The sequence below is a fragment of the Dicentrarchus labrax genome, unplaced genomic scaffold (assembly GCF_905237075.1).
Source record: "Dicentrarchus labrax unplaced genomic scaffold, dlabrax2021, whole genome shotgun sequence".
Classification (NCBI taxonomy): Eukaryota; Metazoa; Chordata; class Actinopteri; family Moronidae; genus Dicentrarchus; species Dicentrarchus labrax.
The window spans coordinates 4,952,250-4,968,276 of record NW_026136719.1 but is presented as its reverse complement, the minus strand read 5'-3'; the positions used below and the strand labels follow the sequence as shown (position 1 = coordinate 4,968,276).

General features: G+C 41.1%; 1 protein-coding gene across 6 annotated transcripts in view; it reads right to left on the bottom strand.

Moving 5' to 3' along the window:
• Nucleotides 1-1,718: 1,718 nt before the first annotated feature.
• The window catches only part of ppip5k1a (diphosphoinositol pentakisphosphate kinase 1a), a 32,200-nt gene continuing 17,891 nt past the window's right edge, over nt 1,719-16,027 (bottom strand). For 2 of the 6 annotated variants that reach the window (XM_051380613.1, XM_051380614.1), the window contains exons 26-32: nt 14,925-15,050; nt 12,689-12,751; nt 9,851-9,910; nt 8,943-9,122; nt 5,844-5,981; nt 5,645-5,758; nt 1,719-5,324 (exon numbers count right to left, since the gene is read on the bottom strand). In XM_051380613.1, the coding sequence (XP_051236573.1) occupies nt 4,687-5,324; nt 5,645-5,758; nt 5,844-5,981; nt 8,943-9,122; nt 9,851-9,910; nt 12,689-12,751; nt 14,925-15,050 (1,319 nt within the window). In that variant the 3' untranslated portion in view covers nt 1,719-4,686. The remainder of the gene's footprint in view (nt 5,325-5,644; nt 5,759-5,843; nt 5,982-8,942; nt 9,123-9,850; nt 9,911-12,688; nt 12,752-14,924; nt 15,051-16,027) is intronic. The other 4 variants (XM_051380616.1, XM_051380617.1, XM_051380618.1 and 1 more) reach the window with 4 other exon arrangements.

Sequence of the window (16,027 nt, the reverse complement as noted above, 5' to 3'; positions counted from 1 at the left end):
CCCTTTTTTATCACCAAGTAAACTGACGACCCCTGACTGATATGACAATAACAGTACAGGACAACTGATATAAAGTGATGTTTTAGGAACTGTTTATACAGTTCTCTGTCTGTATTATGTATTTTTTTAAACAGTCATAAATACTTTATTGTTTTCTTCTCCCTGATGCTTGGCCATTGCTCTTCCTGCTCTAACTTTGTACTTTTTGAATGCAGGATGAGGCTGATTATCAGAGAGTGGAGGCTCAGTGAATGTAGACTGTGTTCAGGTCTTTAAAGTGTAGATCTTTAATATGAATCTAAACTTTAAAGATAACTTTTTAGTTTAGTTTTCTTTCTAGAAATTAATTAAATACTGAAAACTACAAGTTTATACGTTTTCTTACATTCCTTAAAATCAGGAAGGCCTCGCAACACCCTGTGAAGCTTTAGAGACCCCTAGTGGGGGTCCTGACCCCCAGGTTGGGAACCACTGCATTAACCCATTGCCTTTGGTCATGTCATAACCTACAGAAGTATTGGTCTGAAACACTATCAGAAATAGGAAATATATTTGGTGTCTGAAAACAGGGTTAGTAGATATTGGTTGTTAAGCTTTCATTTTGCTGATACGACTTCTGTACTTCTTCTGTGTGAATGCAGTAAAAATCTTTACTATTTAATACTATAAAACATTCTTTTTAATTCTGTGCTATTCGTATTTTTACTCCAGTAAACCATCTGAGTACTTATTCCATAACTCAGAGGAATATAAACACTTATAAATAAAACCCTTTTTTTCATTTTACCAATTCTTCATATGAAAATGTCTAAACACAAGCAGCTGTACAAGAACTAAAATTGGCAAAATTCTCATTTTGATTCTTTGGTTTTCGATACTCTACGGTTGGTATACATCAGAAGAGTACTGAAGTTCAGTACTCAGTCCTACTCAAGTACTGCACTACCATAGTATTGGGAGAACATCTAGGCTACTTTTCCTCTACCCTTTACCTGACAGCTGGAGTTACTGGACCTGTTTCAGATTTTCCATTCATAATCTCATAAAATATTACTTTCCTCTCCGTCCCTCCTGAGCTTAGACTGAACATCAGTCTCTCTGCACAGCGGGGACCTTCACGCTGACAGCACACACTGTGATAATGCTGACCGCAGACGTCACATTTACCTGCAACAGATTTACTGCACACTGTAACAGTCTGACTGCAGAGGTAATTTACCTGCTGAGGTCTGACTTTTATTATCAGGCAGATAGAAACAACTGCTCACATCCGGTTGAGTGTTTGTTCTGGCGCCGTCTTTATGGTTTAGACTAGAGCCGTTAGTTCTGGAAAATCCTAAAGCCCATCAATCCATACATTGATATTGTGTCTAGAGACCCTTTTCCTGTTTGAACATAATGCCTCTCTGTCATGTGTCATTTGAGAACCACTGGCTTAAACAGTTGAATCTGCTGTAGTCGAGGCTATCTAGTCTTTTTTTTTTTTTTTTTTTAATGACAACGTGGTAATCCATCCAATCTCTTTTACTTTATCTGCCGTGCCTCAGTTAGCCTCACTACTGGGACTTTTGATTGGGCACGACTGAGCACAAAAATATGTAATTCCTGATTTACAATACGATAAAATCGAAATATTATTTCAATGCAGAAAAAAAAAAAAAAGGAGGAAACTTGTGGCAATCCCGACATTTTACACACATCATTGCAAACATTACAACTTCTTTGTGTTTTTTGGAGACTTTCATACCTTTTGTTCTTATTTTATTGGTTTATTTTAGAGGACAGAGACCATGATACTAAAGCAAACAATAACATACAAACAAATGTGGAATTTACATTCCAATAGCTGTATTGTGTAATATTGTACTGTATTACAGTATATTGTGGACGTTTCATATAATGATCTTTCTAAAATGATTAAGTTCACACAGATGAGATTAACAGACAGAAAACATTGGAGCTGTGGAGTCGCTCAGCACAGAGGAAACAACCGAAGCTTAATCATCCAACAGGTTGAAATCAGACAGGAGACATGAGAGCGCCTCAGTTCACAAAGCATTCAGAAGCTCAGCAGGGAGATCTTTATTGGATTACAGACAATTCATCCTCAGTGATTAAAAGGTGGATTTCACTAAAGGGTTAGTTCACCCAAATTCAAAAAAGGAGGTATCAAGGCCATGTAGATGGTTTTAGTTTTATTTGTCCAGGTTTTGAGATTTCTGCCTCAATTCTGATGCACTGAGAAGTGAATTTGGTTTGTGGAGCTCACAGATTGGATAAAAAGTCCACAAAAATTATCACATTTTTCAGAGATGAATCTTTGAATGATGAATTTGATTCATAAAGGCCATTAAACTTGGGAAAGTCTAATTATTTTGTCCTTTAATGTATGTGGAGAGCTTCAAACACAAACGCTCTCCGCTGGCTCGGCCGGAGAGGGACTCTGGTGTTCAGGCTGCGTGGGCCTGCAGCGTATGCGCCCAATGAGCAACATTCATAGGAAAGAACGGGTCGTCAAACTCAGAAGACATCTATGACTAAATAATCCTGGAAAACATCTGGATGTGACACTGGTTTAGATGTTTTCAGCACCACAACTACAGACAGAAATTAGAGTCAGACATCTCAAACTCTGGGCAAATAATACCACTACAACTGCAATGTTAACAAAGTAATTTGCGTATTCGCTCCGTGATTCAGATCCACTTTTAATTTAATGGGTTTCTTTCTTGGCCCATGCTACACCCGCCCCCAAGTTTCATTTCAGTAACCTTGCTAAAAAAAAACAAACAGTGAAAACCTCATTGTTGGAGATAAAAATGAAAACCAGTAGAGGTGAATGAGACCCTGTTGGCCTTTTTTTCAATTGTAATTTGAGTGAATTGACCCTTTAAGCAAACAGTGATAATCTGTACTCACAGACAGGACGACCGCTCGGAGTTTCACCTCTACAGTACATCACAATGTAACATCAAGTCCCACTGATTAAACACAGGATTGCACATCAGCGTACTCATCTACCTGAATTGCTTCTCAGTGTGTGTGTGTGTGTGTGTGTACCCCCTTCACACACACACAGTCACACACAAACAAACACACACACACACACACACAACACACACACAAACAAACACACACCTCTGCTACATAACTGCTTGCCACAATAAAAGCACATTTAATGTAAAATGCCCCTCCTGTTTGTTCAGTGATAAAATGAGAGATTAGCTTTCAGATTTTCCCACATCATGAGGTGATTTTACAAAAAATATACAATAGCTATGGTACAATTAAATATCTGATGTGGGTATCAAAAATACCAGTTTCTTTTTTTTTTTTTTCAAGATGCAATTTCAAAATAAATATTATTTTCTCTCTCTATCAATTTCCTATCGATTATATTAAATCTTCAATGAGGCTTAAGGACTTTGGCAGTAAGCAGTGCACACACGGTTTGACCTGGAGATTGAACACTATATATTTTACTGGCAGTAATGAAGATTCAGCTGCTGTCATTCAGCTTTTGTTGTTTTTCTTAAATCACAGATGCAGGTACTAAACATGTAGCGCCACAGAAGCTCAGCACAGGACAGACGCTGATATGATGAAGAGCAGAAGAGCCACAGATTGTATTTTCTTCGAACAAAGGAAGCAGAAAGCACGGCTGATATCGGTCACCTGACTGCGATGGACGATATGGAAGTTGGTCATGCAAAGACTAAAACTTCACTACTGCAGCTGTCCAAGGGGGGAAGGACTGAAGGTAAGAAAGATGTGAGACAGACTTTACACACTTTAAAGCTCCATTAATCAATAACTTTTATGGTCACAATGAATCAACTGAAATGTTCTTTTAGTTCCACAGCCTATTTTTCTGTATGGTTAAGACTCAATGCTCTCATCAACCCCTGGATAAATCCACTGTACACTACTTGCCTGACAAAAAAAGGCAGGCAGACAAAGTTTAGAGACTAGCTGGTGAACATAATGGAACTCCCAGCAGCTAATATTCTTCTTCAGTTGGTGGAGAGCAAACCAGAGCTAAAAGTAGAGTGGAAATTGGACTTTTATTCATCACGTGGACACAAACAAGACTCCAGTGGGATGATGCTTTTGTCCCATGTCTGCTGGATGTGTAACCAGGCAACTGATATCTAAAATCTGAGCAATAACAGCTTAGTAAGGTAGTAACAGGTCAGGGCTGTGGGTTGCAAGGCGTTTCTGCACCCTAGTGGCCACAAATCGATTAATGCAGCTTTAAGGAAAGGGCTTGTGCAACAGCATGCACGAAACGGTAACACAGCTGTTAAATTTAAGAATAAAGCTTCACCTTATAACGAGTGGCTTCCTACATCTTTACAGATAGATGGACTGAACCAGTGGACTGTCAGAGGAGGCTCAGTGGTGTCACTGGTGGGTCAATAGTGTGCTTTTTTTAAAAAGGCAATGAACAGCATGTGGGGCATTGTCATACGATTCTCCAACGCAGAGCCTAGTGTGAGGACCAGCTGCCCAGTGACTATTACTCAACACACAGTCATCGAGGGGACATGGGAGGCCCGGTTGGCTGTAGCTCAGTACAATGCCTCACTGCTCATGATTGACGAGGATGATGCTTGTAGAGTTACAAATGTAACCACAGTAGTTTCTGACGGATCTGAAGCCTGTTGTTCTGAAGGTTTCGCCGCCCTACGGCTCTGCTGTGTGAGTGGCTCCGACCTCCAGAGGCGCCTCGGGACTCGGGAGGCTTTCTGGACTGTCCATCCACAACTCCAACGACTCCTGTGTGTCAAAGAACTCATCAGGTCCCTCAGGAGACTGGGGAGTCTGGGAGCTGGAGCCCGCCTCGCTGCTGCTCTCTCTGAGCTCCAGCAGCACGGGCAGAGAGCCTGGGAGGCAGTAACCCTCCATCCGGCCCAGAGTGAGCTCAGCTAACGCAGAGCAGGGGGGTCTCAGGCTGGGATCTGAAATTGCACCGCTGGCAGTATCATCGGCTGCAGGAGCCTCCTCTGGCCCTTCCTGTGTGCATTCAGGATTATCAGGCTGGTGAGCAGTAACAGTGCACTGCTCAGCATCATCCTCCGGTGAGTTATTTGGAGTCAGAGGAACTTCACCAGGGTTTGTAACAGCAGAGCAAGTTGGGTCGAGGACTTGTGATCCGGCGGCGGACACCGGCTGAGTGGAAATGTTTTGCGAGGAGTGAGTTTCCTCGCTGCTCTGAGGGGTGAGGGATATCTTATCACTGAAGCTGAAACGTGGGGAAGTGTCAGCTGTAGTGGGAGAGGACGGTCCCGCGCTGGATACTGTGCTGGATGGACCGCTGCTGTCTGCAGGAACAGAAAACAAACCCACAGTACCAGTATGAGAGCGAATACGAATACAGACAGAACTTCATTGTTGATTCATTTAGCTAAACATGGAAACGAACATAAAAGTAAAAGAATTTGCAAGAGAAGTGTTGTGTGTCGGTTCACTGGGTTCTGTGGAGTCTGAGAAGATGACAGGCAGCACTAAATAACTGTGAGGCTGTAATGGACGACTTGTATTCCATAAATAATCCACAGACGTCTGAAACTGAGACCGCCGAGGGAGACCAACCTAGAAATGTCAAATGCTGGTGCGAACAAGGAGATGCTGCGATACTCACACCAAGGGGGTCTGTCAGAACGAGATCTGAGAGAGATGGAGGATGTGAGGACTCGCTGAGGGATGTACGAGTCCACTGACGGCTGGTTGTGTGTCTCAAACATGGCTGACAGAGCTGCAGGGATAAAGCAAGGACCACCGGTCAAGTTAAGTGATAGCAATTATGACAAGAACAACATGAATATATGTTTGTTTCTAACCTCTGGTAGTCCTCGTGTGTGGATCCCCTGCGCTCTCGCACACGCCGGCGAGGAACTCGTTGACCTGTTTTAGAGACAGCGAGTTGTGCAGCGTTTCCAGAGGATAGATGGAGGGCACCATGGAGCAGCCTTCGAAGCCTGCGGCAGAGGAGAGACACGACGCCCGCAGGCACATCAGCCCTCAGTTAGACCGGGCAGTCAGAAGAGGAGCAGGAAGAACCACTTCAGCTGTCACCCGACACCGCTGCCCCAATGCCACCCATACACTACACCTCAACACGGTGCTCTGAAATCCTGCTCCTGTTTCTGAACGGGCCCTAACCCGCTGTGGACTCCTGCCAGCCTCTACCGTTCATTTCCACGCAGGCAAGTTGCAAAAACCATGCTGGACGCCAAGACAACATGACACCATATCAAACGGCAACAAGTCTACACACCTCAAACGTCTCGCTGTGTTTGCAAAAAGCAAGCAGATCTGACAAAACTTAACGTCTGCCTTTCTGGTCAGTCCCAACACAAAGAAGCTGCAGCTCACTGCGGTCAAAGCTGTCCAGACTGAATCTCAGGTCCAACACAAGTTATCAAAGGCAGTTCATCCACTGTTAGTTCACAACCAAGCCACACTTCACCAGAGCCGTTCACAATCACAAAGCGTCAAACCACAGCTCGCCGCCATCGTCTAAAACCTCAGAGCAGGACGTTTTTACTGCACAGGGTGAGTACGCCTGATGTACAGTGAACAAGCAGGAATCACATGCTGGTTAAGGTCAGGTAGGAGGGCAACTGGCATTCAAATCTAATTCAAACAGATTCTAAATGCACAGAGTTGAATGTGATGTGGATTATTAACACCAGTTCCTGTATCCTTATCAAACATGGAGGTTCAGGCTGGTGATGATAGATTATCTGCTCAGAGCTCCAAGTATAAAACAATCTTTAATCTTGAACAGCTTGATGCCAAGATGGTGCTGCTTTGTCAGCAGCATCAATCTGTTTCTGTGTCGCCTAAACATATAAATATTCATATATTATGTTGTCAAGAACCCACTGCCAATATGATGCTATGTGCAATATGTTGATTTATATACATGTTTGTGCAGGAATGTGCTGATACTGTACATGTTTCTGTATCGCTTCTACTGTATGCTGTATATAGGTGGGTACACCAGAGTTTCAGTACAGATACCAATAGTTTGAGGAATGTAAACATGTTTTTCTACAAAACCCTTGCTACATGTGAAACAATGAACCAACATTTTAAGTGTTCAATACTTTTTAAACTAGGGATGGACTGGTTTAAGCAAAAAATCGGAACCATTTGGTTGGCTAGTCACGGGTCAGAGCGTGTATGTTAATCTGAAATATGTGGTATGAGGCAGAAAAAAGCCTTGCGCCTATAACTTAGTGAAACTTCTTGGATGAAGTGCGGAGTGCAGCTTTCAATCAGTCTTAGAAATGGCAACTGGACAAAACAGAGTAAAAGGATCCGCTTTTATCTTTTTCTGTCTGCAGTATTACGCATTTAGTGCAAAAAAGTGGTGCATAAAACGGCGACTGTGTGCAAGCACAAGTAATACTTCCAATATGATGAACATCAACATCACACCCGTGCGTCCGTTAACAGCACAAGGAGGAGAGAGTCTGGTTAGAAAGAGCAACTCCTTCTCCCCGCGGCATTTAAGAACAGCCTCTCCATGCAGATTACCAAAAACCGTACCGAACCTAAAACTGTGACCCCAAAACCGTGATATGAATCAAACCGTGGATTTTGTGAACCGTTCCAACCCTAGTCTAAAACACAAGCAGCAGGATTCTGTCAACATAAAATACAGTCTAAATTTAGCAAAGTTTCCTGATTTAGATCAGGATGAATCTGATCAAAGAATAAACAAACAGGACTAAGATTATGACCAAGCATTTGATGATGACTTTTGACTCAAACATACTGAGCTCTGTCCAGCCCTCCATGAGCCAGATGTTGGCCCTGTGTTGACTGTATCAAACATCAGTGGGTGTTGGCGACGGTGAATACTCTGCTCCTGTCTTCTTTGTAGCTTTTATTATTGTGTTTTTGTTGTTTTGTTAAACTAATTAGTTTCCTCCTTGTCAGTTGCTGCTGTGATAAATGCGTTTCCTGCCAAGATAAATGGTGTCATTTTTTTTCCATCTCTGTGGCCTCAATCTTAAACCAACTGGAGAAACTGTGGAAAAGGAAATTATGTTTGTTGTTGTTTTACTGTGTGCAACAACAGTGCCAGTTTGTCTTTTCTTGGTTTATTAGATAGAACTTCTAGTATATTCACAATGCATGTGTATGAAATGTCAGGTGGCAGGTTTCTCTACTGTAATTCTCTATTTCATGGTGACAGATGACAACAATTTAACTTTTGATTAGAGGTGAGACTATTACTTTATTAATCATTATTAAAAAGTTAGTTTTAAGCAAAAGCACCAAAAATATATCTGTTCAATCTGTTTAAAAGGGAACATGTATTGGTTTTCTTAGTCCTCTATGACAGTAAACTCAACATCTTTGGGTTTTGGACTGTTGGTCGGACAAAACAAGACATCTGAAGATGTCAATTTGGGTTCTGGGAAATCGTGATGGGGATTTCCCCAATCTTCTGGCATTTTATAGTCCAAACAATTAATAATTTAATTGCAATTAATTGCAAAAATAATTGCCAGATAATTTCATAAATCTGCAATATAGTTTGGCGTGGTCCTACTTTTCGTATCTTCTTACAGTTAAATTCTGACAAATGTGGCTGAAGAATTTATGATCCTTCAAACACAACAGAAAGAAATAACAGAATTACAAACAGGGGTTTACGGATTGGAGAAAAAGAGCGGTAAAAGCTACTGACACCACCGTGGAGGGGAAGGACAGTAGTTGCAAAAATGGCCCAAAAATCCCAAACAGCTCACACCACTCCAGCTTGCAATCTGCATAACCACAGAAACAGGCAAGCATGCAGAAACATCAAGAGGCAAAGCATGAGAGTCAACCACAGAACAAGCACAGTCCCAACTAAACCGTGAGCAGTGGTTGAACAGGGCGTGAGGCTGGGGGTATGGAGGGCGGGGCCAGGGGCTGACCGTGGAGGTACTCTAGGGGGTCTTGGCCGGAGATGAGCCAGTTTCGGAAGAGGCGGAGGTGGTAGGAGCACTGGTGGAGGTGGTGGGCCAGCGCCCCGTCCAGAGAGAGGTGGCGGCCCAGGCTGAGGTCAGTGGAGAAACGCCTCAACAACTGGGCCACATGGTGCTCCTCCAAGGGCTCTGAGGAAGAAGAGGGAGAGCGAGGAAGGACAGAGCAGTGGAGGAGGAGGAGGAAGAGGAGGAGGAGGAGCAGTACAAAAGACATGAAACGATAGGATATGAGCCAGGAGGAAGGAAGAGAGAGCAGGACCGAAGTACGATACAGATGAGAGGGAATATAAGAGTTTGGAGAGAAAGGGAGGGATACAGTGAAAGGAAATAGGAGGAAGGAGAAGTGTAATGTGTGTGTGTGTGTGTGTGTGTGTGTGTGTGTGTGTGTGTGTGTGTGTGTGTTAGAGAGAGAAGGTAGTGCTGTAAACGCAAGAGGCAGCCAACAGCTTAACCTGGTCGCCAAACAGCCACAGATCAGAAGAAGCAGCAAATCATCTGAAGCAACTTTCTGCGATAAAAAAATCATCCAGCACTTCAGCAAGGCTCAGGACAAAGACAGTGACGATAAAAACATCACGTTGCTCCTCTGTGGTCTCTCTAAATACGACTGAAAATAACGCTGATTTAATTATTGAGAATCCACAAAGGAGCAAGTGTGACACAAGACACTTACAGGAAGCGGTAACAGTGTCGCAGCCACCTCTCCACAGAAACACTGCAGAAGCTGTTCAATGTGCAAACAGATCTCGTGTCCACATTGACAAACTATTTGGACAACTTTTTACACTGTTTATATAAAGGTGCAGCTGGACATTTCGGCGCCAACACAAAACTGCGTCGCTGGGGGGCCGTCGTACCTTTTGCAGTGCACCAGAGAGGTGGAGCCTCTGCTATGGTGGATGTGTCATCTTGTGTTCCTGTGGTGAATAATATACGTCAGAGGAAAAACATACTAATACAGCGTGTGGGAGTCAGTGTATTTGCATGGTATCGTGTTCATTTTGTGGGGTAAATCAGAATTGCCTACAAGGTGGACTGTTGTGTTCACGTTACTGCTCTGGTTTATGGGTTGGCTCTCACAGAAACTTGCCACCGAAACACTTGGTGAATGTGGATGAACATTTTTCGCCAGTCAGACCAGTCGAACGACCAAAACGACAGTAAACTCCTCGTATGCATAAAAAGCAATTCAACTTAGCTATTCAATTCCAAAGCGGAGATATAAGACTTACAGAATCCAGACTGACCAAATCTTGCCTATTTAACCCATTTAACCCATTTAAACCAGTCTTGAACGGAAGGACAGGAAAAATAGCTGACTTATCTCTATGCTTCCCTTCTGTCTCACCGTCCATACTCAAGAAATCAATAAAAATAGACAAGTGGAGACATGCAGTTGTAGCCACAAACACAGTCATTACACTTCTTAATTAATAATTGCATATTTGCCCTCTTTTCAAGTCTTGAACACACTGGACAACCACATCTGTGCACTGAAAACATTGAAAAGCATATGTGTGCTTATGAATCAAACCAAAACTGACTGATGTTTCTTTCAGAACAGACAAAGGAGATGGGATGAACAATGCTTTAACCCTTCCCCTGTTTGTCAATAAGAGCTGATCCTGGTTCAGTCAGCTGTGTTCAGTCAACTGTATTCATCCTTTAATCCACATAATACAGGCAGCTTTGTTAAAAAGAAATTAAAAAAATTACAGGTTAGCATTATTGAGGGAGTCATGAAGCGGAGGTCAGAGGAAGGGTTAAACATTCATATGCTGTTGGTGGCATTTTAACAATGAGCTTTGTTCACACCCTCTACAATGATGGGAACAGGTGTGTATTTTATGTAACTACTGTGTACACATGCACACACACACACGCGCACACACACACACACACACACACACACACACACACATCTATCCACTGGGGAAAAAAATAAAATACTGAATTATTATTATGTAATGGTGATCAATTTACAAATTGTATGCAGGATGTTAAACAGGGTTCCCACCCTTGGCTCAGTACACAGTTCCTTCATATGGCTCTTTGCATTGTTACGCTTCTTTTTAAACATGAAAACAGTGAGGGAGGGATGAAGGTTTAACAGTTTAACAAAGAAATGATGAATCTAGTTTACAATCACATGTCCATGAAGAAGATTCACTTCTTATTAGTATAAGTTTTTGAAAATAAAGGGGACTTACACTGATTTTTGTTGGTTGGTTTACCAGTCCCAGAGAGGACTACTCAGCCTGTGAGTTATATAATGTCTTCTGTGGCTCAGAGGACCACGATTATCTCAGCTTGGAGACTATTTTTTAACAGAAAGTCTGTGTTCCAAAGGGTGTTAAGTTTGAAAGAGATTTACCAGTCAGGGAGGATAAGAAAAGACACTACAGAGTTGCTTTAAAAGTGTTGGATTCAGTCTATTTAGAACTAAAAGTCAAGATATCTTCTTTCTGCTTCGATTCTGAACCTTCTTTGTCTCTTGCAAGTCCCCGAACTTTATGAAAGTGCAAAGTGCTGAATTAAAGTGGCCCTTTGAATAAATAAATCAGGGCTGATATTATTAAAATCTTTGACATCAACCTTCAGAAATGGTTTTCCAGCTGGCCCTGTAACAAAACACTAAGCTGATGTAACTTTAAAAAGGAAAACACCGGCAGTAAAGCGGACGACAAATCGCGTTGGTCTCACAGTAAAGCTGGTCTTTGTACTACAAGTGTTGTTCGAGTTTTGAGTGTGCACATTTATCCACTATAAATGAATAATAAAAAAGTCCCTCCTGCATTTTAAAGATGAGAAAATTAACCCTTGTGCGACTCTACACCTGGCAGTGATGACGCAAAATGATGATGATTAGTAAGGGTCCGAAATCTCAATTAACTCCTCAACAAACTCTTTACTGTGTGATTAATTTGGGGAGTAGTGAATGAGTGTACGAGGAAGTGGTTTCAGCCTCAGAGTTCAGCTAGAGGTATGCATGGGAAAGGCCATAATAACCCTGGTAAACGCCATGTAAACACCACACAATGTCTCTGAATACGTTACTTACTTATACAAGATGAGAACGGGTCACTATCACTAGAGATGTTCCAATACTATTTTTCCATATACTGTACAAGCCCTAGAAACTGACTTTCCCCAGGAGAAACCTAGCCAGGAGAATCGTATATTCATCTAATCCATCATCTGTTTACTCGTATACACAATGTTTAAGAAATCAAAATACCACAGCATCCATGGTTTTTGCCTATGAAGTGAATAGTTACCAGGTAAAGGTGCTAAAAGACTGCATATTGGAAATGATTCCCATTAATCCCTGCCGATAGTGGTGTTTTATTAACAGGTATAATCGATGTGAAGATGTTTATATTAGTTTTATATCTCGGCCCATGTAAAACTTTGCTGACATTCCCTGTCTTCTAATTTCTTGATATTTCACAAATTCAATGACCAGTGGGAACCCTGGTTAGAAAGAGAATGTCAGGTAGTGTTAGAAAAGTAATAATCCAAAGCATATGGGTAAATAAAATAAAAATTAAATTAAATCATTAGGAAAAAATAACGGAAACCTGGAATGCTGGAGGGCCATGTGAAAAAAAACCCAAGGTCAAAAAACAAAAGTTTGAAGACATGCAAGACAAAGGGAGGTGAAGTGGAAAAATACTTGAAAGAAGCAGACGTACCATTAGTCGGATACTTTGCAAACGACACAGAAAATCGTTTTACTGCCGGCATAGACAACAACTCTGAGGAAATAAAAAAAAAAAATTCACTAGTATTACTTTGAGCCACAGTAACTTGTATATCATGTTTTATCATTTCCCTGATCTTGTCTAATGTGGACGCAATAGTGGAAAGATCAACCAACACCTACTGTTTACAAATGAGTGGTTCAAGAATCACACCTATGTGTTCCAGTTTATTAAGAAGCACTAACTGAAGTTACTGTGAGATATCTGATGTTTGAAGATGTTTGAAGATGGCTGTGGGGCAACACATGGATGGAACATCTTCTGAAGACAAAGTGAGATGAAATGTTTTAACTTAAGAGGTGAAGAGTACACGCCAGGAAATAGAACACTTCGAAAAACAAAGCCCAATATTCAGATCTAATTTGTGCTTTTCTTTCCTCTTCCTGCTTGAGGTCTAACCATGACAAGATAAACAACAATCCCAGTAAAGAGTTAAATGCCGTTCAGCCTCTCTGTCATGTACTGAGACACAGAGACAACAATGAAAAATATCAACTAGTGAACCTGATCAGGATTAAGATGCTTCAGCATGGAAATAAATGCAAAAAAATAAATAAATAAATAAATGACACCACCAACACTACACTCACGGAGGAGCATGCACTCAAACCGCACAATCTGTGCGTAATCGACTGCATCGAGACGAGAATGCTTCCTTTCATTCTTGAAAATGAGGTGTAACAAGATGGATGACAAAGACCAACAGCAAGGCTACATGTGAGACAACCAGGAGGATGGCAGCTGAAAAGAGACTGTAGGTCTGTATAATACCACAGTGACACCTACTGGACGACACGGCAACAGACATCAATGTCAGCTGCACAATCAAGGCCAAGCATAGTGGCCATGCTGCACCATTAATTTAATATTGACCGTTTATAATTTCTTTTCATATATAATATTATTCAAAAAGATGTTTGAATAATATTTTCACAGAGTTACAGCCCCTGCTTTCTAACTCCATCAGCAGACAGCCAAAAGAAATGTGCAAAGAAAGTTAAGAGGGGATGATGAGAATGTAAAATTGCTGTATGACTTCTGCTATTGAGTCAGAATTTATTAGAGTTCAAGAGACATCAGACTATCATGTTTCTCTTGGAAGTATCATAAATGTTTCTTATGTCAGTAGCCAGCAGAGACTGGTTGTATTGTATCTATAACCAAGTGTATCTTCAGTGTGTAGATTTCACTGTAATCATGGGAAAATCTGACACTGAACAGACTGTAATAGGAAGTCAGTGCAGCCATGAACCATGCAAAAAAACAAAACAAAAAGGGGAACCATGACTTTGAGAATGAGGGGCAGTTAACAGACAAGTACTGATGGACAGTTGCTTCATACATGCAGTAGTTTTTAAAAGAAATATAGTTTGCTACTCAGAATGAAAAAATAAAGCTTTGACTTAAATCTCAGACTAACAAACTCTCAAACACCCAAAGCTGAAAAGTGTCCACTGCACAGTTAATATTGCAGTCGCCAAAAAGAACATAATCATATGCAACATTTCAGTTTACTCAGCTAGTAACAAACCTGACTAAGTGTACATTTATTACATTTATTATATTTAAATACATCTGGATCTGAATTTAATGAGGCAGATGTTACATGTGCTGCTCTTGGTAAAGCATGCCACGTTTCTTGTTGTGGTTTTCACACACATTACACATAGTATAAAGCCTAGTTTACATTCTGTTTAGAGGTTTTAACTGAGCCTGAGGCAGCATGTATACAAACTGCTAAAAGAAATACACCAATTTCACTCAAAGTGGTGTGGAGGAAAAAAAAAAGATGGGAAAATCCAGTGGTTTTGGTGGCTAGAATGAATATGGAGTCTAAAAATACAGAAATTACAACTATTAAATACATGTACGGCTATACACTTTTCTCATAGAGCACATACTGTAATTTTCCAGTGCAAAAAACTTCAACTGCTCCTATTTAGCATTTTATTTTACTACTGTAACCAATACATTTTCTTACTAAACCTATCTACAGTACACATCTCTACTTAAAGTGTTCATGTGTCCAGTTTCCGCACAGGGCATTGCTCAGGATGTCAAACCTACAGTAATATATAACATTTGAGAACTAAGAGGAAATGTGTAAGACACTGATCTGCTGTTGCCCTGTGCAGGTTGGTGAAGGAGCACGGTCTCATACACGTACCGTCTTTGTAGGACAGACTGCCAGTGGAGAATTTTTTGCGGTGTGCGCGTGCGTAGTCCTGCAGGTTAGGGGCGCTAGAGGACCCACCTAGGACAGTGGTGCTGAAGAGCCCGGCGCACTGAGAGCCTGCGAGGGGGGGGGGGGTTAGTTACCACTACATATCATGCTGTTACTCAAACAGCTATCCAAAAAGAGACAGAGAGAAAAGAGACAGAAAAACAGAGAAAAAGAGACAGAAAAACAGACACAAGGACCCAGAGGAGACCTTGTATCTCATTACCAACATCTCTCTCCATCTCTTGGCTTCTCACAAGAGGCTGGAGAATGTTTTTAAAATGTATCCATTATGTCAGGTTAAAAAGGAGAAATCCACCCTGACATCCTTTCAGTTTTTCTTATTAATGTGAGACACATTCAATGCATTAAAGGAGCAGTGTGTTAAATTTAGTGGCATCTAGTGGTCGTAGATTGCAACCATCTAAGTAACACTCGTCTTCCAAGCATGTATTAAATATGAATCTGGTTATACGACATGTACCACAATACAGCTTTTACAATTCTATATATTGCAGTACTGTTTATATGATATATGGAGATTTATTTTAAATCTAGTTTTGGGAAAACTAGCATAGTATAAAGAATATATACATAAAATCCACACAATTCTTCCTGTCTCAGTTTAAGTTGGAGGGGAACACTTAAATGACAACACTGCTATTTAGTGGTCTTGGTTTTAAACACAACACAAAATGAACCACAGCCAAGAATATATTTCTTAGCATTGATAAAGTATCACAAAACGTATCATTAAAATACTTATATTTTCTTTCACTCCTAGTAGAAACATGACCGTTCGACACAGAGGACTCCAGGGGAAGTGGACCACACTCTGTAGATAAAAACGGCTCATTTAAAAAGGTAACAACAATTCTTATTTATTTTCAGGTGGTTATACACCTATAAATATTAAATTCCTTTTCTGTCAATAGATCCTCCTAAATGTTACACACTGGACCTTTAAGTGCAATTCTGTCTCAACATTAGTACGTCCCAACAGAGAGTGTAACAGAGTAGCATAGAAAGAGAAAATAGTTAAAGGCAAA